This window comes from Etheostoma spectabile, chromosome 20 (genome assembly GCF_008692095.1).
Source record: "Etheostoma spectabile isolate EspeVRDwgs_2016 chromosome 20, UIUC_Espe_1.0, whole genome shotgun sequence".
In the NCBI taxonomy this organism is placed as follows: domain Eukaryota; kingdom Metazoa; phylum Chordata; class Actinopteri; order Perciformes; family Percidae; genus Etheostoma; species Etheostoma spectabile.
This window is the reverse complement of record NC_045752.1, coordinates 548313-573282: the sequence shown is the minus strand read 5'-3', so window position 1 is coordinate 573282 and position 24970 is coordinate 548313. Positions and strand designations below refer to the sequence as shown.

The following is a 24970-nucleotide window of genomic DNA, read 5'->3' as shown; positions in this document are numbered from 1 at the left end:
ATTAACTAAAATTTAAATAACTTTCAAATTCATAGTTTAAAAAAAAAAACACACACACACACACACACACATACTTTAAACACAACACATATATCTGGAGAGGTCTTTTATTGGTAAGGCCGTTTGTTATTTAGTTTTCCTTTTAATTGTTAAAAATTGTGTGTGTATATATTGATACACACACACACACACACACACACACACCACACACCACACCACACACACACACCACACACACACACACACACACACACACACACACACACACAGTCTGTTGTTGAGTTTGAGATGGTCACCCTAACAGGATGGTCCCCCATTATAACGGGAATCTATGAACTTTCAAATAGCTGCTGGCTAGTTTTATTTTGAATTGTAAATAATATTTCAGTTTGTTTAACAGAGTAGATAACGTTCTATTTTAAAACAGATATATGTGTATACAAGACATTAGTTTCGAATTTTGAGCAGGCAAGAAATGATGTACTACCCACTTTCTGTCGAGCGTCATATGGGGAAGGCGTGACCCGCCCACTCTGGCTCTGATTGGCTAGAACTCGTTGCCTTCGTTGATTGGCGAATTAGATTGGTAACGCTTGGGTGAGAATACCAGTGTAAGCCAATCAGGAAGAGTGGGCGAGACGTGCCTTTGTGTGCGTCCTGGAAGCAGCATAGCCTGGAAGGGAGGCGGCCTCGTTAAGTACCTGCCCTCTGCTCCACCCATCTTGTAACAACCTGCCGGAACCCGTCTTGGTGTTATGAATGCACGACAGACCATAGAGAAGCTCTACTAGCAAACAGACTTTTGCCGAGCTTCATCACTCGGAGAACATAAAACAGCCGGTTGAAAACTATAGTTAACGTTAGCTGTCACGGCAGCGTCACTTCGCAGCTGCTTTCACGGGTGAAGCTGGTTTTAGCTTGCCGCGTTAGCTCGTTTGCTAACTTTAACAGAAACCCGGTTAGACATTCTTTCACAGCTTGTGAGATTTTTTTCAAGACCGGTCCGGCAAGCAAGTCCGTTAGCATATAACACCTTTTTATTCATTTCGCCATGGGCTCCAGAGCATCCACATTACTCAGAGAAGAGGAAATCGAAGAAATTAAGAAGGAGACTGGCTGTAAGTGGAGCTCAAACTAATTCTTGTGTGAAGCTTGTTAATGTTAGCCTGGTATTAGACATTAGCTGCCTACACATTCATGTTGCCAGTTACTTGAAGCTTAACTTTTTATTCAGTAAAATCACGTACTAGAAGGAAGTTGCGCTAATACCATTTATTGCATGACTTGGCTAGCTAGCTAGCTACATTGCTGCTGTGCTTACTCTCTAGGCTGTTTAACTGGGTAATAGTGCACACATGCCACCTCCAAAGAAGACTACTGGGAGTGTAATGAGGTGCAGTATTAGGTGAAACGTTGTTTTGCCTGAAGGACTGTGTACCTGATTCCTTCTACTCCATCGTGTAGTAAAATCTTTTCCCATATTTGGTGTCTTCTCCACAGTCTCCCACAGTCAGATCACTCGCCTGTACAGCCGCTTCACCAGTCTGGATAAAGGAGAAAACGGCACCCTCAGGTATGACATAAGAACCAGGGTGGTGGATGAAGTATAAAGATCCTATACTAATACCACACTGTAAAAATACTCTGTTACAAGTAAAAGCCCTTTATTGAAAATGCTACTTTATGGTCTCATCATTTCATCTGGACCTGGTGGTCGTTCTATTGTTGGGTAGTTTCATTTATAATACAAAATCCTAGTTTATAAACTACATGTGTGTTGCGTATCACATTCTTAATTTGTAAAGTGACTAAAGGTGTCAGATTTATGTAGTGGCGTTAAAAAGTACAATAGTTTCCTCTGAGATGTAGTGGAGTAGAAAGTGGCATTTTAATTACCCAAAATAACATGATTGATTCCACACAACGCTCTTTGGCAAGTACAAATCTCTACTTTCATTAATTTTGGGGTGTCTTATTCAATATAATAGCATTTGGAGAGAATAATTGAAGTTGACATATTCCAGTCTGATCATCCATCAACATCCATTCCTTTAATTTTAGTCTAAATATTCCTAATTTCTGCTTTTCTAACTCAAACATTTGGTTTAATTTCCTATGAATGAGGTTTATTGGCCTTAAATTCCAAAAATAATGTAAAACTAAAGTTAATAAGTTAGTGTTAAGTAGTGTTGATTGAAAAAAAACCATCAACAATGTTGAAAAAAAGGGACAAAAACAAAAGAAATAGTTAAAAACATTGATTTAAAAGGTCTCAACAAAAGTGTTGATTTTAAATTTAGACGGGAAGGCAACACAAGGGTTAAGCAAAGTACAAGTACCTCAACATTTGTACTGAAGTACAGTACTTGAGTACATTGACTTGGTTATAACCATCAATGTGAGAATGAACACCAATTAGATACTGGGGTTGATTTGTTTGGTTTCTTGCAGTAACCATACAAGCCTAGCAGGACATCTTCTATAATGGAGGGCAAGATGGGCTTGTTACTAACTGATTTTGGAAATGCCTTGCTTGTGTGGGTATTGGTCCAAAACAGTCATTAACTCATTTTGAAGTTCCTATAGCAGAGGTACAGACCTGCACTATAAATAAACAGAAACCACTTTTTTAAATTGAATTGAAAAAGAGCATTTTTAGTCAATTTAGTAATTTGAAGGTGCAGAAAAATGTTCTTTAAAACTAGTTTTATTTAATGAAGGTACTACGTGACTAGAAATCCAATAGGGCAGTGGCGCTTCATTGTCGTTGGATAATGGCTGTCAGCCTCAGAGTAGCAAGACATCACTCAAACTGATAGATACTGAAATCTTTCATGGAGCTCATTATCTGAGTGCATTGAGGATTCAGTATTCAGTTGAGACACCATTGTGACATTTCTATAGTTTGTGATTAACTTTTGTAGTCTGGACAGAACAAGCAATAGGTGAAGAGATGGGTAATTATTAAAGCTAAAACATTTGTTTAAAACTTGGTTTGGGCCAGCCTTTTGATTTGGCCACGAGAGGAGAACTCCTTCCTTTTGAAAGACATCGAAACCAGCTCTTGTTTCAGCTTGTTGTGCCTCTGTTGCTTTCTGTCACAGTACGCAGTCGGATGCCCTCTCTTTTCCCCCAAGGTGACTTTCTTATCATTGATTAGTTTCCACAACAGTGAGATATGTCTAAGCTGATGATCTTCCTGTCCTACTGATGGACCATGGGCGTGTTTCACTGGCTGACAAATTAAGTCGGTCATAAGAAGTATTCCTTTGCCCTCCTGTTTTCCGTTCATGTTCTCTTGTTTTTATATTTGCATTCAAATCAAGTCTGCTTTTAAAGAGCTTTGCACTGTAGAACATCTTTTTCAAGTTAATCACGGTTTGAGATCTGCGGTGAATTGTTGTAAGGTTTTATATGAACTATATCTCGTTTGAAAGAAAAAATATCTCCTCATGTCTGCAGCCGTGAGGATTTCCAGAGAATCCCGGAGTTGGCCATCAACCCGCTGGGAGACAGAATCATCAATGCGTTCTTTCCCGAGGGGTGAGTTATCCCTGTTATTGGTCTTTGAAGATCTTGTTTGTCACAGGAGTGTGTATTATCGCTTTGATTCACAGCCACCACAAATCGAGGCCACCAGGCTTTTCAGTTGTGGCTGCCTGACTGCAGACCTCAGAAGCTCGGTCTGTTTTGCCAATTCTGTTTGGGGAAAGAAAAAAATTGATTTTTTTTTTTTTTTACCACCGCAGGTTCTTTTGGTATGTTCTGCAGTTGTTTTGCTGACGCCTTAAAGTCGAAAACCAGATGTTTCCAAACGTATCATTAAAATCCCTAAAAGTCAGATGTGTAGGCGTCTTAATTTTAGCCATGGCTTGTAGTGGTTTATAGGTGGGTTCTTGTTGCTCTAGTTTTGGGTTGGCTGCAGAACAACTTAAGAACATGACAAATCGTTTGAATGTGTAAAACAGTGTTATGTTACGACTATTTTGAGTTTCCAATGTGTTGCACAAACACCTTACCTGGATCACTTATTAGTTAGTAATCTGAGCTGTGCTGTGACAAAGTTGCAGTAATTCCTTTTTTTTGTTCTTGTTCTAATGTGCTGTGTTACAGTATATTGTTCTCTGTCTCTGGTTTTTAGAGAGGACCAGGTCAACTTCAGGGGCTTTATGCGGACCCTAGCTCACTTCAGACCAATTGAGGACAATGAAAAGAGCAAGAACGCCGCTGTCAGCGAGCCACTCAACAGCAGGACAAACAAGCTGCTTTGTGAGTGTAGAGCTGGGCCACCCGGGCGTGCCTGGGTGGAGATAGTGGCCAGTATCATGAACATTCATACCAGTTTCAATAAGCGTCGGGCATGACTTCTATATTTCTTTTATTGTTCCAGTTGCTTTCCGTCTGTATGACCTGGACAGAGATGACAAAATCTCTCGGGATGAGTTGCTGCAGGTGAGTGGAGTGGTTGACGCTGAGTCACAGCACAGTTTGTGACGACAACTCGGCTGAAACATTCAGACCGATGGTCAATATATTAGATTTCAAAGATGTCTTTTCTTTTCCTCATGGAAATCCATTGTTATTATCTCTAAAAACCATTTGCTATTCAGTCTGTGTTTAACAAAGGAACGAATGCTATTGTGCAATGGCCATATCCAAACGCTGTACAGGACGGATTTCCCTGTCGAGGAGAAGACTTTGCCCTTGGCCTGATAATAATGCGATATCTCGCCTTAACTACAGGTTGATTGTTCCCTAGACGGTCTAATATCCTGTATTTTGGCTTCCCCCATGTTATTTGTTGTCCCTCTGTGAAGCCATGTCGGTTTGGTGACATTGTGCGACCTGTAATTGCTATAAGCTCGGGGGTTAAATGACTCAGACAGATCTCTTGTTTTGCGCAAAACACTTCTGTGTCGCCTGCTTCGTGTGATGCACGAATGCTCTAAACGTGCAACTCAAAGTAACCTTGCTTGTTTTCCAGTAAATATGTGGTCACCGCATTGGAAAATCACTTCTACAGTCAAGTGTGGCTGCTGCTGGCTCGCCGTTTAACCGTAATAACTGCACATTATCTTGTGTAGTGCTTAAATACGCGTAGCACCATCGTCACACTGTTTGGGCAAACATCATGGCTATTATTTAATCTTTGCCTGGAACTGTTTTTCCACCGGTGTTCATTAACCCGGGAAGTGACTCTGTGTTCATTCTTTACAGGTCTTACGGATGATGGTTGGTGTAAACATTTCAGATGAACAGCTTGGCAGCATTGCTGACAGGACCATACAGGAGGCTGACACGAATGGAGATAACTCCATTTCCTTCAACGAATTCATCAAGGCAAGTTTTGTGGTTCGAGGGTACTGTATCACGTTACACATCACAGGACAGAACCCAATATAAACCGGATGGACCGTTTTAGGTTCATTTAATCTGATTTTCATTATTTTTGCACGGTTTCTTAATTTTGTCTGAACAACTGCTAGGTTGCAAGGTTAAAATGTTTCAAATGAAATTGATATTTGTTGGCCTAAAGTGCATGTTCAATGTTTTGCATGTTTGAGTTAATACTACAGCCCTGTTATTACACATTACAGGACCACAACATAGAAGTATTTATTTTAGCATCTGAACCTGTTCTGTTTCGGTTCTTTCCTCAGGTCTTGGAGAAGGTGGACGTAGAACAGAAAATGAGCATCCGGTTCCTACACTAAATTGCTTTTATCATTATTATTTTTTGGGGGGGTGGAGCTTTAATATGTCAGTTGATATCAGAGCACCTCATCTCATCTTGTCAGCGGGCGGCCCCGGCCCAGGCTGCGGGTGTCCGCTGTCAGACCAAGCATTAGGTAGAGAATGTCATAGATCTTGAGTGTCTGCCTCTGCACTGCTCAGTGAACAAAGGGAAAAGTTGGGTGCCTTGGGTTGTTTTCTGCAATGTCACTATGAATTTCACTTTTAGAGGGTCACAGTTAGTACTACTGCTGTTCAATTTCTTACATGGAAAAGGATTTTCTAGCAAGGTACGATAAAGCTTTTTGCTACTGCAGTGAGTACATTTTATTCTATAGGAGTTTACTCATGCTCTTCAGTGGCTAGTTAGCAGGTGTGTCTTTGTCTGTGTGTATATATATATATATATATATATATATATATATATATATGCAATGGTTCAAAGTGAAACTTGTAACATGGGTGATTCCACTTCCAAACAGACAGTGTTTTTAATGCTAACAGGATCTGATGACTCCTTATCTCTGACTTGTGTCAGAGCAATTCAGACCAGCCAGCTGTAAAGCAGGACCTGCTCCCCATTATGTTTGGGTTTTACTAACTGAAGTGCCACGGCTTTGGTTCCCCCCTTTGTAAGTAATTATCTCAACAGTTAATCGGAACCTATAGCCATGTTTGTGTATTTCTTCTTTTCACATGGGTTAACCTAGCTACTGCCATTACGTTGTAATGATCATTTTCAATTGTTGTACTTCCACCACAGCGAGTTTGACCCTCTTTCAAAACCAGTAACCACCCGGGGCCTGCTGGAGCCACTGCTGACTCAATGTGTATTATGTGATATTTAAACAACTGCTTGATTAGTTACAACTAAGAACGGTGCCGCTAAATATGAAGATTTCACACAATCGCTACGATCTTTTTGGGCTTGTGTGTGTGTCTTCCTGGGCACCTGTTCTAGTAAGTGAAAATGGCTTCACTAGGATTTAGCTGCCACTGTGACCTGCTTTCAAAAACTGGTCCCACCCCCTTTAATAAAGCCCTGGCTAACAGTGTCAGGCCCTGTGGTGAACATTGGGCAATGGACCAGTTAGTTTGTAGACTTCGAACAGGTAAACCCATGATAATGCGCTATATATTTATCGGATCAGTCTCCCTGTGGCTAAGAAACATGTTTGTTGATGTTTGCACTGCTCAACATTTGTCTGGTGATTTATTCCCCTATCGACTAGTTCTAGATGTTAAAGAGAATCAAATGCTTTTAATATATATTTTCTGTAGTGCTAGTGTACATGAATTGTGCAAATGCCTGACCCTTTAATCTTGAATGTGTTAATGTGTGTGAATCATTACAAAAACACCCTCCAGCAACTGAGTGCAGGAACAACAACTATTAATCATTATGTGATTATCAGTCAGATATGATGCATATGTTATGTAACGTCGGTCCAGGTATTATCAAAGTGATTCATGAATTTGATTTGAATAAATTAAGTGCCATGCTTGCTTTGTGTCAATCCTTGGTGAAAGTTCCGTGTTTTTGTTTTTTTTGCACCTTATGTATCTGGTTTTATTTTATTCCTCAGACTGTATGAAGACTTATTGTGTAGTCAGAGCGGAGAAGACTAAATTGAGTTCATTTTTCTAGAGTACATTTACTGTTAATAATACACACTAACCTACAGTTAAAACATCTTCATTTATGCATTAGTGCATTGATTAATGGATTTTTGTTCATAACTGTATTCAGCTGGCGGCAGTAAACGCACCGCAACGCTGATTGATAACTGTCAGGGGAATAGAAGAAGTACATCCGGGGCGGACTTTCATTTTGATTGACATGTCTTCGGCACAATCGTCGTACTCTTCCGTTGGCTCGTAGTAACAGAGCGAAAATGGCGTAGAGCGGAGGCTGTGCGGAGACAGGGGACGAGGGGACCTTCTCCTCTCCGGGTAGTGAGGAGAGGGAAAAGAGGGGCCATGCGGTTTTTTGGTTTATTCTTCTTTAAGTATGACCTCACACGGCGCGGTCACTCTATATAGAATGAGCCCGGCATACGTCCAGTCCGGGAGACCTGGACGTGTCTCGGTAGAGGAAGAAACCGCCGTGGCTTTTGTTTACCATGTTGAGCCGCAGCAGCTCGAGCCCCAGAGGAAATACCTCCGCATCAATTAGGACCAACTGTCACACCAAGGTCAGTACTCTTCGAGCCAAACCCGCGCGTACCTGCTTTAACTTTAATTTTACTACACATTATAGGAATTGACAACGTATTGCAAAGGCAAAATTGACTCTTATGCATGATATATTCATTCTGCTATTCCAATGATTTTAGACGCTAACGTCAAATCTCCAAAATCTGACAACTCTTAGCTGGACGTCAGTGCACTTCGATGGACCCATTACCAGTCAGTGTCCTCGTGTTCTGTGCTTTTGTCTAGATTAGAGCTGAATCGATTAGTTGATAGATTGATTACATTTAATCAGCAATTTTGACAATCGATAAATCCAGCAAAGATACCAATCAATCCCCAGTTTCAGCTTCTTCAATGTGAATACCCCCCCCCCCCCGTCTTCAATCACTGTAAACTATCTTCGTGTTGTGGACTGTGATGAAACAAAGACTGATTTGTCACCTTGGATTTTAGGAAACTGGGTGTTTTCAATAGTTTTGTCAATTAATTGAGAAATAATAGGCAGATCTGCTGATGACATCATTAATATATAGTCTTGTCTTTCACTAAACTGTATTATAAATACCTAAAGAAAATGATATGTGAATTGTTATTCTAGGATGGGTTTCCCATTCAATGCAGCTGTGAAACCAGCTGAAGCCCCAACCGGAGGAACATCAGCCCCAGCACCATCGACGGACCACTTCCACGGCCGCCCACGCTTTTGGAGGTAAAGGATGAAGAGGCATTGTGAAGATGACCTCTTTTTGGGGGCTTTTGGGACATGGGTGCCCTCCTGGGACATTGTCTCTCTCTCTGTCTCCTCCTCCTCTTCTTGCAGCATGATCATCTTTCAGGACATCTGCCAAGATTGTGGGCTAGAGTGACTTCCACCAAGCACACTCTGACTACGTCTACATGTAGCAAAACGCTGGCTTTGCGGTCACTAAACTGGCTGAAAGGCCGGGGAGTTTCAGTTCTCCGTGTAATGGCCTGGAAGACTCCATCATTTGGGCATTTTCAGTCAGATTTGGGTTAGATTCGTATCAGTCTGCATGTAAACGTAGTCACTGATGCTTTCCTGAAAAGGTCAAAAGAAAATCCCCCACATGTTCTATAATTAAATCAGAGCAGCTGGACAAACTGCTCCTGTTACCTGGGAAAAGAGTAATGACGCAACAAACTGTAGCAAAGATCAAGGCCTGTGATTAAATTCGATTCATAGGGTGTTTTTATTTTTTTTTTTTTTTTGGTTTTTGCACTACCTCATCGCCCTAACAAGTCCAACAGGAGTGAATGGGTGCGTGATCGATAAAAGTGACTTAATGGTTGTCAAGCGCCACAGCAGTTTTATGTGCTGTTACTGGTCAAATTTAGTCAAATAAGGGACGTAGTCGACAGGCGAGCAGGAGCAGCCGGCAGCACGCGATTCAACCATTTTGAGGAAAACGTCGACTCACTCAAACTGTGGTCCCCTATGCATCTGTTCCAAAGGAAGGTCACAAGATAGTATTTTTACTCCACAATCTCATTTTTTTTCCATTTTGGTGCTCTCCTTTGTCAAGTCTGCAGGTTTATTCACAATTTGAAGATAATATTCCTGTTGTGACTTAGTCCTTGGAATCCCCCCCCCCCCTCCCACCTTAACATGAGCTCTCCTATAAGAGACTGATTCTGAACACACTGCAGGTAGAGACAGAATTGACTATTTGATGCCTTTTATGGCATAAACCATGAGACAAAATCACTCAAAAAAGTAATTGTATCGGGCTTATCAACCATAATGCTCTGTCTCTACCTGCCGTGTCCATGTGTCCATGTGTCCATGTGTCCAGTAAGCAGAGATACCAGCGCTGAAGTAGCAGCTCCTTTTGATTCAAGCTTTTATTGGATTCCTCCTTACCTGAAAGAAACCCTGGTCTCATTTCTTCAACTTTTTCTTCTTTTGGGATCATTTAAAAAAAAAAAAAAAAAAAATCACATTTAATCGGGATTTGTGCAATATTTGATCTTAACTGTCATGTTGTTGACCAAACTGTATATTGTATAAACAAGTGACACGTTGTTTGAAAGCAACAAAATCACCAATGTCTTCCATTAAGATATGTATAGACTCATGTGCATTAGCCTATTTAGCGGGACTGTGGTGCCAACATTATAGTGGCCATGCATGACCAGTTGTGATGCTTGCTTTTTGAAAACTACTTAAATCAATTTCTAGACTAAGCTGGAGCTCAAAACTGTGGGAACCATTTCAGTCACATGAAAGGCTGGTAGATTGACGTACGCCACATTTAGACACAGCTTGGCCCTAAAATCTTAGACTAATGTCAGATCTCCCTTTTATTCCATGTCCTGGGTGTAGAATAAGTTGCATAACAAAGTACAATATAAGTATAACACAATCAGGGTATGCAGTTAATTGTTGATTCAAGTTCATATAGGTGTATATTCTCAATATAAGTAAGTGCTTTCTAACAGAAGGAAAAAAAGTAGATGCCCTAAATTGTATTCATGCACTCTTAAGCATAAAAAATGAATAAGGTAGGAAGTATGCAACAACCAAAAAGATCCCAGATGTGACTGGTACAAACCTTTTTAGGAAAAAATACAACCTAATATTAAGAGTAGTGCTTTAATCCTAGATTTGGGTATAATTGGTAGGGACGCGACGTAGTGCTTAAGTCCTAGAATTAGGATCTCATCTTGACATTGTATTGTACATAATACCTCATAGTCTTGGGATTCAGAGCGAGATATTTTAATCCATACAATTGTATTTGATTATAGTTTTAGAAGCAATAACCTACAATAATGCATGAGTTTAGTGCCAGGGTGTAAGTGTTTAAAGGAGTGTGTAATGTCCCCTTCCCCGTGCTCTCGTTTATGCCTTCGGTAGCAATCTATTAGTCACTTTTATGGGGGGAGTCGATTTAATATTTGGCTTTAGAATACAGTATCACTTGGGTCGGGACACTTCCTGCAGAACAAGGTACACGCGAGGACAGCTGTAGCATCATGTCTTACAGAGCCAAATGACCTGCCTTGTATTCTTTCCACACCAAAACAATAATTGAAACCAATCGGTACATGAGAGATGCTTTCAATTTCAATTCTTGTAGCATTTTTTTACATCTACAAAAACCCACCCCACATTTTAGAAATAGACTTTCAGTAACTCTGTGGCTGCAAAGGACTTATTGAATGAACTTGACACGTCTGAAAAGCACTTTCTCTCTCTCTCTCTCTCTCTCTCTCTCTACTGACTTGCACTGTCATCATCACCATCCTGTCTTGAATACTGTGTTCTAAAAACCCTGTAATGCTCTATGTGGGGATTTATAATCACAATCTATAAGCAAATAGGCGTCTAGCAACAAGAATAAATGGGTTTAGAAAATATGCATGACATAGCAGAATACTGAATGATTTGTATTGCATGCAATAATCCAACTTTGTAATGTGAATGGGTGTAATTAGGCTATTGAAATGTTCACATCGATGTTCTGTGACAAGGTGAGACTCGGGCTGGGTTCAAATAATCGATTCTCCAATCGAAATCAATCTGTATTTGAGTTATCAGTTATCAATATGTAAAAACCCAATGTTTATATAATGTTAGGGTTAACTTTTTGGGGGTCAATTCTGGAAACAACCCGGTGTATTATTATGGTGTAAAATATATAATTTAATGTATGGCATATGTTCTCTGGGAATCCCTTTTTATATCCGAGCAAAATTGGTACTGTAACTAAACTTTCAATCGGGACCCGGGGAATCAGAAGGGATTGGATGACTAATCGTTGGCGATACCCAGCCCTAGTGACAGCTTGGGGACGGTTGTTTGACACAACGGCATGTTGAAGTAACTTTGATTACCAAAAAAACAGAAGTGTCAGAGAGTAGTTGGAAGTGTGTCTGCTCTCTCTCTGCTGCGTCAGACATGATCACGGGCAGTACAGCCACAGTGCAGCTGAAAAACACTGATCAGCCTTTGTTCCCACGACAACAAAAGCTTAGGTAAAATGATTAATGACATTACTTTTGTTGATCAACTTTTCCACTGAGCAGGTGGACGGTGTAGAAACTATGCACTCCAGAGGGAGAAAATGGGCATGCTTATTACGTGTGAGCCTCTTGTCTGGTTTTATATTAAAAAAAATCTGTATGAGAAATTCAGCAATAAAATGCAGCATGGTGCCAACTGAATGGCTGTGTGTTTACTTACAGTTTGAGTGCTGTGATGGAATGAATGCCATTGTATAAATCATCACCTTTTCATTAGAGAAGCAGTCTACAGCCCCTCAGGCTCGACGTGAACGCTTGTTACATGCCAGAAAGCAACATTTTGAAATTAAACAAAGTGACTACATTGTTATTCTTAGATCCTCAACACTAGGGAGGCATAAACATTCCTTATGCTGTATCTTTGTGCTTTTTATAGGAATAGTTTTGGAGAAATGGCATAAAAACTTTCTCCCCAAGAGTTTGTGAAATTAAAATTGGCCTAGCTTAGCATAAAGACTAGAAGCATGGCCAAAGAGCTAAGCGGCTATCGCAAAGTTAAAAAACTTGCCTTGGGGTTATTGTGCTGTAAAACTTTATTAGATTTATAGACAAAATAGAATTTACGCAGCAAAGATACAGACAAAACAGGATATATATCCTAACACATCCATCCATCAAAACAAGTAGATCTTAAAGAGGAGTATAATACAAGGGATACAATAGTTCTTGTGTTTAGGCTATGATCAGTTTTTCCAGATATCAATCATAACTAATGAATAACGCAGAAGGCAATTCCTGCATTGTCAAACGTTTAATGAAAACAGAAAAAACACAAATTAGAACACAAACAAGAATGCAAGAGGGATTGGGGAGCAGACTATAGAACTAATATCCCTAATCCCAGGACTAGGCACAGTGGAGATGGCATGTTCATACTACTAGACAAATTCCCTGGTCACTCTTCTGTCAGCCAGTCTGCTCTTAAAGAGAGAGATCTGATCCAAGTGCCCTTCAAACTGCTGCCTCACCTGCAATGGAAAGAGAAACCCATTTGGGTATTTTTTTCCCCAAAAGGCATGTTTTTGGCCCAAATCCTCCATTTCTGCCTGGTTTTTCTTTATACAGTAGTCCTTTGTCACACTTTAACTTTTTCCAAAGGGAACTAGATATGATGGAATGCTGATTCACCACTTAACCAAGACGCTTCTTGAGTACAGCTTAGGCTGATGGGTAATAGCTTAAAAATGTTACTGTGGAGTCACACTCTAGCTTTAAAATGTAACTGTTCTTACAACTTTTACTCCAAAATGAGCCTGTTTAAAAAGGATTCGTCATTTACAAGTATTAAATGGATAAAAATGGCCAGACCATGCCAAGTAACTGAACCTGTCATGGAACAAGTGCTTATCACATGTCACCACAGAACTGAGCTCATTATGAGTATAAAACACTGTAGTTGTACATACATGTATTCATCTTGGCCATCAGAATAAAGTGTATTAGATTTTCTTGTCTCACCTTATTCATGCTTTCGCTGAGGGGCTTCAGATCAAATGTAAGTGTGGATGCCTTCACCATTGAGCAGCTGTTGAGGATGTAACTGCAAACAGAGGAGGGAGGGGGGTTGTAAAGGATCAAGTGATGAAGCTGCAATCCATTCACACAAACCGTATCCACAGAAGAAAAAAAAAAATTGGCTGTGTTTTATCTCCTAACCTGATCTTTCAAAAAGCAATTCCTGCCATGAACAACGCTCAGACTACACATGTTTGTTTTCACCTCTCCAGACAGCAGTGAGCCTGCACACAAGAAGTCGTCATGCTTTGTGTGCTCACAGAAGCAGCAGAACGTACCAACTGGTGTTTGCTTTGTAGAGGAGGAACATGGCGCGAACCGTGGCCAAACGCGACGGGGCGGAGTGAATGACTTTCCCCACAGCCCAGCGGCAGCCGCGGCATATTAGAGAACTGTAGATGCTGAAAGGAAACAACAGCTGTGACAACAAATGGGACCCTGTGCAAAACATTGCAGTCATCACTGCAGAACACAGTGCTTAATCCCAGTCCACGGCCTGTAGGTGACACGTAACAGCTGATCCACACAACCACAGTCCATGCACCTTGTTAAAACTGAAACCCTGTTTATGGTCCCCATCCACAAATTAACTTAAATCTGGTTGCATAATGGTGTATAGGGATATTTATAGAGCTGCAACAATTAATAGATTAGTTATCAACCGTTACATTAATCGCTACTAGTTTGATAACCAATTAGTCGGTTTGAGTCTTTTTATTTTTTAAGACAAAAGTAAAAAACTTTGATTCCAGCTTGTTGAATGTTAATATTGTTCTAGTTTCTTCTCTCCTCTGTGACAGCAAACTGAATATATTTGAGTTGTGGACAAAGCAAGACATTTGAGGACATCACCTTCACACTGATCTACATTTTTCATTATTTTAAACAAATAATGGAAAAAAAGCAACCGATTAATCAACTATGAAAATAATCGTTAGTTGCAGCCTCAGATATTCCCATGCATAACCTTAGTCTCTCTCTCTCTCCTGAGGGTTGAAGTCCACCGGCTTTTAAAGATTTACATCTTAATTTACTTACATTTTTTAACTTTATCACAAGTAAGGCTGTGCACTGGACTTAAGACTGAAACATTTTTGATATCCAGTTAAATGAATGCTAAGGCATATTTGAAGCCCTCCTAAAGCCAAAAAAGACCCTTGTTTATTCACTCACCAATTAGCCATTACATCTTTATCTCCTGACTCCACTGCATCACTAATGACCACATCCTCGGTTACTCCTGTAGGGAGTGAAGCAGCGATGTATTGATTAATATCGTATTGGTAACATGGGATTATCACAGATGTGGGGAAGGTGCACTACCCTGCAAAATACACATTACAGCACATGCTAGGAAACATGACAAACAAAATTAGTTTTTTTTGTCAAAATGCCGTAGCTTTTCCATTGAATAGTGTACATACAAAGTCATTAAAACATAGCCATAAGAAGTGGTTTGACCCCAAAAAATAGGTCCACTTTACTATAGCTTTTTTTCCGGAGCTCAGACACATCTTTTCCTCACCCAAAGGACAACAGTTAAGTTAACTTACTAACCTTAGTTGTAGATAACTAACCTTGGCCATTTCAACTGAGCAAAGAGATGAAGTGAACTTACTTATACACACGATAGCGTCCAGACATGTAATCTCCCCACAGACGCCGAGGGAGTCCCCCAGGACCGTGTTGCATTGCTGACAGTGGAGAGTCATCCGCTGCCTGGCTTCTGCCTCTGTAGCTAGCTTTGCAGCGTTTGTACGTTGGATTAAGACGCTCTCGTCAAATTCCATGTTATTGAAATTTTACAGACTACAGAGCCTAGATAGATAGCTATTTGTCCCGCTTGTAAATTTGAACTCAGGAGGACCAGCCAACAGGACGTCTCTTCCTTGTGTTTTTCATCTCGGCATGCTCGGTGTAACACTGCCCCCATCTGGAGTGATTTGAGACATGCCGATATACTGCCAAAGGACATTCGTTGTAAACGACAAGTGAAAACTAAATAAGTTTATGCCAAAGTAATGATGTAACGCTACTCATTTTAAATATATTCAAGCGTTAGACATAGCTAACCGACAAAGGATGAGTATATACCTCAAATATGACGTTGTTGACAATGGACAGAACGCCCAGATTGTATCTTAGCTCTGATTGGCTGCGATGCACATCCGGTCACACGCAAGAGCCAATCAAATGGCTCCCGCTGCTGTGTTTTGAATCGGAGAAATTTAACGGTCGAGCGCTAACCCACACACTGCTCACCGTGCATGAGAAACCTGTGTATGCTGATATATTATCACAAAACGGAATAAAGTATCACTGCAAAATGGATTTAGACTCCATGAAATATGCGGAGCTGAGAAGCCTCGCGAAGGAGCTCGGCCTTAAAGCCAATATGAAGGTAATGCACTTGTACTTTTTAAATAAATGTAGAAATACTTCGTGGTTATTGTCCAACTATGTTAACGCTACGCTAACGGTTACTGTAGCTAAGCTAACGTTTGCATTTGTGTGGAACTTGGGCGAAATGTAGTAGTAGTAAACTTTATTTCAGACCCAGGGGGATCCATATCAAAATAAGAACATATACAAACACAACAATACAAAATACACAAATAATAAAATTAAAATAAAGCCTTCCACAATGTTCAGTGTCTAGTATATAGACATGCTCGCCAATGGTTCCACAATCTGGAGGAGAATCTGACAGAACTACGTACAGGGTTTGCCAAAACAGAGATTATGTCATTTTCGGACTCAGACACCCTACACATAAATCTATACATCAGGTTACGTAAAACAGCAGAGCAGGCAGGCACCCCAACGCTGACAAACATATGGCTTGCGCTGGAGTTTCTTGGAGCATTAAGCAGCAGCCTCATGCTGTCATTATAAGCCACTGTGAGTTTTCTGATGCTGCCTTGCTTATAACGACACCACAAGTAGGCCGTATACAAAGGTGTACAATACGCTCTAAAAAGTGAGATTTTCACAGGTACAGAGCACATGCTAAACTTACGACCCAGCATGTTCGCTTGAGCATACAGCTTCCGACGCTGCCTATAGATGTCCTTATCATCAGACAGGTCATTTGCAATAACATGGCCCAAATATGTAATCTCAGTGCACACCATAAGTACAGTGCCAGACAGATAGAAGTCAGGGAAGGTTGCCTGTCTGTCTTCTCTACTTCTGATAATCATAATCTTACTCTTTTTAGCATTATATTTTATATCAAAATCCACACCATACTGTGTGCATACCCTTAGAAGCTGTTGGAGACCAGCACTATATGGGCTGAAGATGACTCAACATGCAAATAAGTTATACCTATAGCTAACCTCTTTGCAACAAGTTAACGTTTTTTTGTTCGAAAACAGGCCGATAAACTCCTTAAAGCGATCAAGCGCCATTATCAACAAGACAAGGGGGAGGAAGAGCAGGTAAGTCAATCCTGATCCATTATACCGCTTAATAGCTAAATCAGTCTAAAGGCCTTTTCTTAACTTTAATGTCTGATGTGTAACTTAAACAAGTGTTTTTTGTTTTTCCAGGAACAAAAGAAAGATGTAACAGCTGTTCAGGAAGACGTAACTGCCACACAAGAGAGTACTAGGGAAAATAAAGACCCATCATGCAAGGAAGACGTTTTCAGCCCCGCTGTGTTTGTGAACAAACGCCGGGGAAGAGGAAACTGTACCAAGAGAAAGATCTCTGATACTAGAGCAATGCCTGAGAGTGACGCCGAGTTACTTCCAAGTGCTGCAGAGGTTAAGGTAACTTACTTCACATCATAAAATACAATGACATCAACAAAGCTGCAAGTAAATAGGACGGCGTTTACACGTGTTTTTGTGTATGGGTTACCCCCACCACACACACACACACACACACTACTCTTGGTAAAATATGCAACGTTCAGAATCAGAAACACTATATTGATCTCCGAAATTCTGTGTTGCAGTTGCACAAGTTTTAAAAATTATAAATAAAGAAATGTACATAGTTAAAGGAATGTTATGATACGGTGTTTACATAATTAGGGAGTTGTAATGGTAAACAGTAGTAATAATAATAATAATGGTAGCCGCAGAGTATTGGACACCTTTCAAGCCAGTGTTATTGCACAGAACAGATATTATTGTCCAGTTTCAACCTCACTAAATGTCTGTGTGTGTCAGACACTTAGAGGGAAAAGTTATAAATTCTGATGGCCATAGCCAGGAATGAGTTCCTGTGGTGCATTTTGGGAGAATGAGTCTTTCACTGAAAGTGCTCCTGTGTTTAAGCAGCAAGTCATGTAGTGGGTGTGAGACATTGTCCAAGATGACATGTAGTTTGGACAGCATCCTCCTCTCATGCAGGGATGGATACCTATGGTTGAATTATTCTTGCATTGAGGAGGATTAAAGATTTAAAAAGACGGTTGTTGCTTTTTAAAGGGTGACACCGAAGGAGCTGCATCTAACACCCCTACCACGAAAAAGAGGAAAGTGTCCTCTGCCAAGGATACTGACAGAAGTGAAACTGAGCCTCCTAAGGAGTCCCAGGACACTGACAGAGAGCAGAAGCAGCCCGACATTAAGGATGAAGCACCTGTGCATGGTGATACAGGTCAGTAGTATGAATTTGAACTGTTTCTTCCGCTGTGTCTTTAGTTCTGATTATCACATACTTTTTTACATTTTGTGTCTGTCCATTTAAAAAGCACCTAAAGTGTCCAGAGCTGGTAGAATCCCTCGTTACCAAGGACTCCAGCAGAAGACCAAGCCGTTGCTGAAGCCAGTCACTCCTAGTAAGCTCTTTTTTCTTTTTTTCCCCTTGCTCCCTCTTTCCCACCATGCTTTCTTTTTTTTTTTTCAAAGCCCCAGAGACCATTAAACTGTAAAGAAGTGGTTTTGCCTACAAATCGTAAAACCACTTTTGTAAATTGTTCCTCTGTCTTAGATTTCAAAAAACTCCATGAGGCCCATTTTAACAAGATGGAGTCGATTGACTCCTATGTCCAGCGGAAGACCAAGCAGATGGAGACGTTGAGAAGTTCAGTTAAAGGACTGAAGGTAGGCTACAAAAAGCTCCTTAACAGTCTTGGCTGACTTTATGCAGAACCGTTTTTAAGTGTGAAATTTTCAATTGACTTTGTTTTTAAAATGATATTCCCTTTTGTATTTTCAGAAGCTTTTTGACAAAACTAAACTGCAGCAAGTTGATGGCAAAGCTCAAGTGGTATGTCTCATCTCCTGTTGAACAGCCATACCTGCACAGGCACTACAGCTGGAGGATATCGTCTATTTCTAGAGTGCACTGAAGGTGATGACCTATATGCATGTTTTTTACAGAAGGCAAATGAGAGTCGTGCTTCTATGTTCAGCCCTGTCCTGGTGAGCAAGGGACCAGCTGAGGACAAACACAGACACACTTTGCTCTCTGCCAGCAAAGCTCCTCCAAATAAACCAGCTGGGAAGCAAGACGCTCTGTTCCGACCGTCTGTCCTGTCCACTCGCAGGATCAATGTTCGGTGAGTCACTTTCTCTCTCCGGCTTTTGTTGGGACAGAAATGTCCTGACCCAAATACTGTTAAATCTTCCAGTAACCAGCTGTTACTTGTTAAGTTTTGGACCTCGCAAGCCACACTCGTATTGTAAATTCCTCACGCCACTGAGACTGTGCCGCAGTCAGTAAACATCCAGCTTCCAGTGTTAAAATCCCACACATGTGGATAGATTGGTTTGTGCCTTGGCCTTTTCTTGGCCATAATATTATAACAGAAGTTGATATTGGCCTTTTTGACACTGATCAACAGAAAAAATATTGTATTAATTTAAATTATTTTGTAGAGGTCTATTCTCACTGACCTTAATTAATAAATAAAAATACATGTTTGCGTAAGAGACTGTCCACTTCTGTGTTTGCAAATGCAGCGTAAACATTCACACCCGTTTCACATTATATTAAAGGGTCTTTCTCTAATGCTTACTGTCAAAAGAGCGACATTAAATCTCCTTTTGATTCAATATTGTAAAATATGAAAATTTTCAAACGGGGTGTATACATCTTTTTGGCACTGTGTCTAATGTGACACTTTACCCACCACGTGTTTGCAGGTTCTCAGAAGCCCCTGGGGACAGTGGGTTGAAGAAGTCGTTGGTGAAGACGCCAGCGCGCATGTCACTCTGTGTGGCCTCGAGCACCCCACGAAATCAACCCCGTAATGGAGGAAAGCCCAAAAATGTCAAGACTTTAACTTTCTCTGCCACAAAAACTCCAGGTAGCTTTACTTTTTTGATCCTTGGAGTGATATTCAAATTTGCCCATATATATGTAGAGTGAGTGATTTACATTTGCCTCCCCTCCCGCTTAATTCCTAAGGAGCATTTGTTTTCACCGGCAACACGAGTACTTCAACAACCCCCGGTACACAGAAGTCCGGCTTTGATCTGAAGGCGAGTCTGTCTCGTCCCCTCACCTACAAACCCCATACAGGTACAAAACCACTTTTTTTAAATTTCACTGCTTCTTGAAATATGTCATCAGTAGACTGACAAATCCCTGACATTTTTTTTTTTATAGGCAAACTGATGCCGTTTGGAGACACCAAAGAAAACACGGTGGCCAACAAGTCGCTGATCTCAAACTCGCATCAGAAGAATTACAAACAGCACCAAGTCCAGACAAGGTACGTTTAAAATGAAAGCACACGCTGGCTGTATTGATGAGTCTCTCATAAACAAAATACTCTTACAACATCAGCCTCTTACAGATGTTTCTGTATGTTATGTTAGGGGGGACAGAAGAGCAAAACATGTGGAAGACCGGAAGCAGAAGAAAGAGAGCATGCTTGGGGCAAGAAGAGGCCTTGTCATGATGTAAAAATATCGTGGTTGTTTGTAGATGCTTTGTATAGCCTGTTTTTTCCCCGTGTAAATATTTTGTCGTCTTCAGTGGACATTTCTAGCCTACTATTAGGAAGCTAACATTTTCTGCTTCTATTCAACCTGCTGTGCAGTGTTTCTTAGATTAGACTCATGGCATAGATTTAACCCTTACAGCTCTAAATGATTTGTGTTTGAATGTGTAAAGAATTGATGTCCTGTTTTCCTGCATTTTGCCAAAACTGGTAAATTTTGTTCTTAAAAATGTGCTTTGCTTTGTTTTTACTTGTGAAAATGACAGACATTGAGACATAAGTTTGCTATTGTAGTTTTGACGTTTGTATGCACGATATTGCTATGTTTAAAATTAAATTTCTCCAGCAAAAAAGTAAGAATTCACATTAGAAATATTTTTATTACGATCTGTTTTTTTATTATTACAATCTTATTAGGATCTAGTCTCATTGGCTGACATGATCTGTTGGATGTACAGAACATGGGTCACATACAGGACTTGAACACAATAAACAACTTGATATTGTTATAAAAGAAATGTATTCTTACTTGAGATGTAATGAACTGGAATGAGAAAATTGTAAATGTTCTACAAATGTTTTATCTCCTCTAACAAGTTCTGAATATGCCACATTTGCTTATTTTTTATAACCACATAAATACTTCTTCAGTGCTTCAGTGTCACAGTTCATTTGCTAGAATCCAAATATACCGTGTCGTCAAATAAGTGTTACCAGCAATGGTGGATGGGGTGTATTATGTTGTCCACCTCAAGAAGGTGGTACATTTGCTGGTAGTAAATATAACGCCATCATTATTCCATAACCATTCATCTGCAGTATTGTAGCACTTGCTCTCAAATTTCAGGATTCCTCTTGTACATTTCGTAAGCAAACTCCTCAGTGTGTGCATAATCTTTGCAGACGCCAATAAAATCAATCTCCAGCTGGAATGGGCCGTCTGCTTTATCCCCCAAGGTAAATCCAATGGTGTTAACCTGTTCATACAAACAGATGTGGTGGTAAACATGAACTAATTAGGTGAGCAAAATGTATTTGAATGTTACGGTTAAAAAAAATAGCCATAGGTAATAATGCAATTGCACTCAACAGGGTAACTTGGTAATGTCTTAGTTGGGTATTTGATGCCATGTCAGTTTAACTTTTCCCTTTGCTCTACCTTGTCCAGCCAGAGAGGATGCTGGTCGTCTTGTATCCTCCCACGATGTGTAAGGAAGAACTTGGAGAAGGGTATCTGTAAATGATGAACACACACTGTTAGAAGGACTGCTAAAAAATGATATTGGACAAAATAGAAAAAACTCATGAAAGTGATGGTTCAAAGTCTTTTATTCATCCTAGGATCCTTCGCACCACAATCTCGAGCCAACCCCCCCTCCCCCCCCTGAAGCTTTTTTTCAGCCAGGCCAGGTCAAACAATGGGCGAGGTAGCGTTAGCAGCTGATCGGCTTAGTACAGGCGCTAATGGAACCAACTGAATATCTCGTAAATTAATATTTAAAAAATAAATGGATTGTAAAGTTTGTAAGTACACCAGGATTTTATTTAAATAACACTTGCGTGCTGGCTTCTGCTCTCTTAGTGAGGTCTACAAATCACAACAAATGTAACAATATTGTCCAGGTGTTTCTTCTGGTATATCAACAGATATCCCAGCATTTTTGCTTGCCTTGACATCCTGCCAGTAAGGTCCTCCCCTGGTATACAGGAAATAGTTGTATATGTCATCTTTCTGGTGAGAGAAGTATGTTTCTGTGGCAATGTTGATCATCCACGGGCGGCCATCACCACGCACTCGCAAATGCAGGGTGTTGAAACTGGACCAATCATAGTGCTCTTTTCTATCGAATGAAGCCTAAGAGAGACCAAAAAAAAGTAGGGAGATAAGTGCAGCTGTCTTAGTCCTGTAACCAAAACAAATTTCAGAACAGTACAGAACTTCCAGACTTTGGGTGTGGGCAGGTTTTCATTTCAATACAAACCACAAACCAGATATTCCTGATTTTTGGTCACCTGCCAAAGTGGCTAGTGGTAGACGTAGGCAACGGAACAGTTCTCTTAGATATGCAGTATATATGTCTAAATATCTGTTTAGTTGTGGAATTACCTGTCATTAGACGAAGAGTAAAAACATTAGGGCCTAAAACATAAAACTCCACCAAAAAGCATGTAATATTTACTATAATGATATTAAAGTGAAAAATGACTGTAGCCGTAAATCATACTCCCAAAATTGGGAACATACCAAAAAAATCAGTTAACTGGCAAATTAGTTTCTGTAAATATTATTTTCCAAACCCTGTTTTGAAAGTTGTTTCCTTAACTGCCAATAATAAAGTTCCGGTAGGGAAAAAATGATATTTATATTTACCTATATATTTATCTATAGTCAAAAAATCCCCCTATGCACACATCTCCCAGGTTTGCTGAAACGCCAAGTTTCTAGGGAAAATACTTAGGACATGACCTCAGTATCATCCATGGCCCTGGGTACTCTTACAGTAACTTCCCAACCATCATTAGAAATGAATACATGATTCCACAAACTAACCAGTGGTTGCTTTGAGCGCATGGTGCAGTAGCCACTGTAGCGTGTTTCCCCATCCCTTGGGGGCGTAGAGCTCAGAGTCCCGTACAGTAAACAGGTATTATGGTTTCTGCCGAGCTTCAAGTGAACTTCACTTTGGCCTCCTATCTCTTGATCTGAGGACACCGTCCAATGCTCCAGGCTCTCCGGACCTCTGAACTCCCACAGCACTTGGTTCTGCTCCAACATGTGCTCAAGGATCGGTTTGCCTTTCGGACCAACCCAGCGGTCAGAAAACTCCTTCTTCAGGAGTGCGAAATGCTTCTTCACCCCATCCAAACCCTTTGAGAAGCCAAAGTTAATCGGCTGCCATGGAAACTTGTCTACTTTGGGCTGGCCGGGTCGTCTGTATTCACCCTGACTCACAGCTCTTCTGGGCCCAGCGAGAGGGAGGATGGAGGGGAGGAGCTGCTGCTGCTGCTGCTGGTGGTGGATGGAGCTCAGCAGCCTGACTGAGGGGAGACGGGTGATCTTTGGCAGAGACATTTCAGTAGCGATATGGACGATTCACTGCTGGGATACATCACAGAGAAGTGGTGTCATTACAGTGGAGTTACAGATTGGTTATAAATTACAAAGATTAAGTTCAAATAGGGCTGGGTGAAATGGAGAAAATCAAATATTACAATATTCTTGACCAAAAACATTGATGTTGATACTGGGACAATCTTGTAGGGTTGACAATTGGTGTTTTCACAAATAGATAGTAGATCAGTGATGTTGATAGCAGACTAAGTGGTTAAAGGCAAATAATTAAACAGCCTGGTAAGTTCAAAAAATCATGTCACTTTAGTGTAAAGTAGCCTTTAAAACCAGGAAAAGACCAAACTTACCATATTACGATATCTAAAATCATATTACGATATCAATATAATATCGATATATTGACCAGCCCTACATTAAAATGTTAAGGGCTCTTTAGCTACTTATTTTCTCTTGAAATAAGAGTTGTTTGTTTGTATTAGTTGTATTGTTTTATAATAATAATAATAATAATGTCATCTATTTTTTTCTATCTTTGCTTATATGGAGCCAACCAGTTTCCCCACTGGTGATAAATCAAATGGTGTATTTTCTGAACAACTGAGAATCTATTCCAGTTGTGTTACTTAATCAATTGTTAATTTCACATATTAAAAAAAATGCAAAGCATTAAGTCTATTTTTTTTTGATCTATTTTTGAATCAGGTGACGCTAGCTTTTGAATACGACTTGTCCTAATTGCGTCACCTTTATTGAGTACATGAATTATAGCATTATGGTAGGCCAGACATTAGGTTCAGCCACGTTTAACACTACATTTTTGTAATTATTTAACTACATAACCATGTGGTTTAACGTTCCATTACTCTGAAGACCTAACGTGATAGTGAATACGTGTTTAGCATAATCTGGTTCTACTCACGGTGATCATGTTGTGTCAAAAGTTGACGGATGGCTATGGCGGGGAAGCCTTCTGTTCTTGTTTTAATTTGACAAAACCATTACATTATCTGTTATGGAATGAAAACATTTAGAAACTGGTCGTGTACACTAATTTACAAATCAAGGGCTGGACGTGGACAACAAGTTTAGCTAGCTACAACCGTGAAAGGTTGATTTATCGTGGACCTTGAATGTAGCTGTAGTGCACCAAAGATTCCTGTCCTGACTGACGCACTTACTGTTAACATGTAGTTCCTTTCTTCACACCGCCGTGCAGAAACCGCGCTGACGACCGCCCACGAGCAAGAGCGTTTAACAAAAAAAAACCAAAGCGATTCCTGGCGGCAAGCGCCGGCAGGAGTTCAGCATGTTACTAGTATGCATCCATGGTTCAGCACGACGAACTCTGTTTGCGTCAACCGCTTCCCCTTCTGCCGCCTTCCCCTCATAGTAATGACTGGAAGCCCCTTCAACTAACTTTCAGTGTCCTCGCATCCTGGCCAAACGTTTCTTGAGTTAAACAAAGTAATATGACAAGTACATACATATGGATGAATATG

General features: G+C 40.4%; 4 protein-coding genes and 1 long non-coding RNA gene across 9 annotated transcripts; 3 read left to right on the top strand and 2 right to left on the bottom strand.

The window, feature by feature from the left end:
* The first annotated feature begins 712 nt into the window (after positions 1 to 712).
* On the top strand, positions 713 to 7250 carry chp1 (calcineurin-like EF-hand protein 1). Its single transcript, XM_032499763.1, has 7 exons — positions 713 to 1118; positions 1501 to 1573; positions 3463 to 3543; positions 4142 to 4269; positions 4391 to 4452; positions 5218 to 5340; positions 5661 to 7250. Exons 1-7 carry the CDS (start codon positions 1052 to 1054, stop codon positions 5712 to 5714), a joined length of 588 nt encoding a protein of 195 aa, XP_032355654.1. The 5' UTR covers positions 713 to 1051; the 3' UTR covers positions 5715 to 7250.
* A 356-nt stretch (positions 7251 to 7606) lies between these two features.
* Positions 7607 to 12115, top strand: LOC116669738 (uncharacterized). Its single transcript, XR_004326842.1, has 2 exons — positions 7607 to 7928; positions 8528 to 12115. It is a non-coding gene; the product is annotated as an uncharacterized LOC116669738 (long non-coding RNA).
* A 567-nt stretch (positions 12116 to 12682) lies between these two features.
* Positions 12683 to 15567, bottom strand: oip5 (opa interacting protein 5). Its single transcript, XM_032499765.1, has 5 exons — positions 15110 to 15567; positions 14665 to 14731; positions 13770 to 13892; positions 13435 to 13516; positions 12683 to 12944 (listed from the first exon to the last, which is right to left on the bottom strand). Exons 1-5 carry the CDS (start codon positions 15279 to 15281, stop codon positions 12855 to 12857), a joined length of 534 nt encoding a protein of 177 aa, XP_032355656.1. The 5' UTR covers positions 15282 to 15567; the 3' UTR covers positions 12683 to 12854.
* Positions 15568 to 15656: 89 nt separating this feature from the next.
* Positions 15657 to 20651, top strand: nusap1 (nucleolar and spindle associated protein 1). Of its 2 annotated transcripts, none has more exons than XM_032499732.1 (12): positions 15657 to 15892; positions 16872 to 16934; positions 17046 to 17261; positions 17934 to 18105; positions 18200 to 18286; positions 18439 to 18551; positions 18667 to 18717; positions 18831 to 19009; positions 19596 to 19759; positions 19861 to 19974; positions 20062 to 20167; positions 20274 to 20651. In XM_032499732.1, exons 1-12 carry the CDS (start codon positions 15818 to 15820, stop codon positions 20359 to 20361), a joined length of 1428 nt encoding a protein of 475 aa, XP_032355623.1. In that variant the 5' UTR covers positions 15657 to 15817; the 3' UTR covers positions 20362 to 20651. The 2 variants fall into 2 exon arrangements, with proteins under 2 accessions (XP_032355623.1, XP_032355622.1); XM_032499731.1 differs by having other exon boundaries at positions 17046 to 17267.
* A 262-nt stretch (positions 20652 to 20913) lies between these two features.
* ndufaf1 (NADH:ubiquinone oxidoreductase complex assembly factor 1) lies at positions 20914 to 24902 on the bottom strand. Of its 4 annotated transcripts, none has more exons than XM_032499751.1 (5): positions 24650 to 24902; positions 22950 to 23498; positions 22068 to 22253; positions 21558 to 21632; positions 20914 to 21375 (listed from the first exon to the last, which is right to left on the bottom strand). In XM_032499751.1, the coding sequence occupies exons 2-5, from the start codon at positions 23469 to 23471 to the stop codon at positions 21235 to 21237; spliced, it is 924 nt and encodes a 307-aa protein (XP_032355642.1). In that variant the 5' UTR covers positions 23472 to 23498; positions 24650 to 24902; the 3' UTR covers positions 20914 to 21234. The 4 variants fall into 4 exon arrangements, with proteins under 4 accessions (XP_032355642.1, XP_032355645.1, XP_032355641.1 ...); XM_032499754.1 differs by having other exon boundaries at positions 22950 to 23495; XM_032499750.1 differs by lacking the exon at positions 24650 to 24902 and adding an exon at positions 24391 to 24640.
* Between the last annotated feature and the right edge of the window lie 68 nt (positions 24903 to 24970).

Excerpts from the sequence above, each read along its gene's own strand:
- ndufaf1 (XM_032499751.1), bottom strand. The coding sequence starts at position 23,471 with ATGTCTCTGCCAAAGATCACCCGTCTCCCCTCAGTCAGGCTGCTGAGC. Across the intron at positions 21,633-22,067 it reads CTTACTGGCAGGATGTCAAG|ATACCCTTCTCCAAGTTCTT; the intron begins GCAAGCAAAAAT and ends CATCATTTACAG. Across the intron at positions 21,376-21,557 it reads ATCCTCTCTGGCTGGACAAG|GTTAACACCATTGGATTTAC; the intron begins GTAGAGCAAAGG and ends TTGTATGAACAG.
- nusap1 (XM_032499731.1), top strand. The coding sequence starts at position 15,818 with ATGGATTTAGACTCCATGAAATATGCGGAGCTGAGAAGCCTCGCGAAG. Across the intron at positions 17,268-17,933 it reads CAAGTGCTGCAGAGGTTAAG|GGTGACACCGAAGGAGCTGC; the intron begins GTAACTTACTTC and ends TGCTTTTTAAAG. Across the intron at positions 19,010-19,595 it reads ACTCGCAGGATCAATGTTCG|GTTCTCAGAAGCCCCTGGGG; the intron begins GTGAGTCACTTT and ends ACGTGTTTGCAG.
- oip5 (XM_032499765.1), bottom strand. The coding sequence starts at position 15,281 with ATGGAATTTGACGAGAGCGTCTTAATCCAACGTACAAACGCTGCAAAG. Across the intron at positions 14,732-15,109 it reads GGACGCTATCGTGTGTATAA|GAGTAACCGAGGATGTGGTC; the intron begins GTAAGTTCACTT and ends CACTCCCTACAG. Across the intron at positions 13,517-13,769 it reads TACAAAGCAAACACCAGTTG|TTACATCCTCAACAGCTGCT; the intron begins GTACGTTCTGCT and ends CTCTGTTTGCAG.
- chp1 (XM_032499763.1), top strand. The coding sequence starts at position 1,052 with ATGGGCTCCAGAGCATCCACATTACTCAGAGAAGAGGAAATCGAAGAA. Across the intron at positions 1,119-1,500 it reads AATTAAGAAGGAGACTGGCT|TCTCCCACAGTCAGATCACT; the intron begins GTAAGTGGAGCT and ends TCTTCTCCACAG. Across the intron at positions 5,341-5,660 it reads CCTTCAACGAATTCATCAAG|GTCTTGGAGAAGGTGGACGT; the intron begins GCAAGTTTTGTG and ends TTCTTTCCTCAG.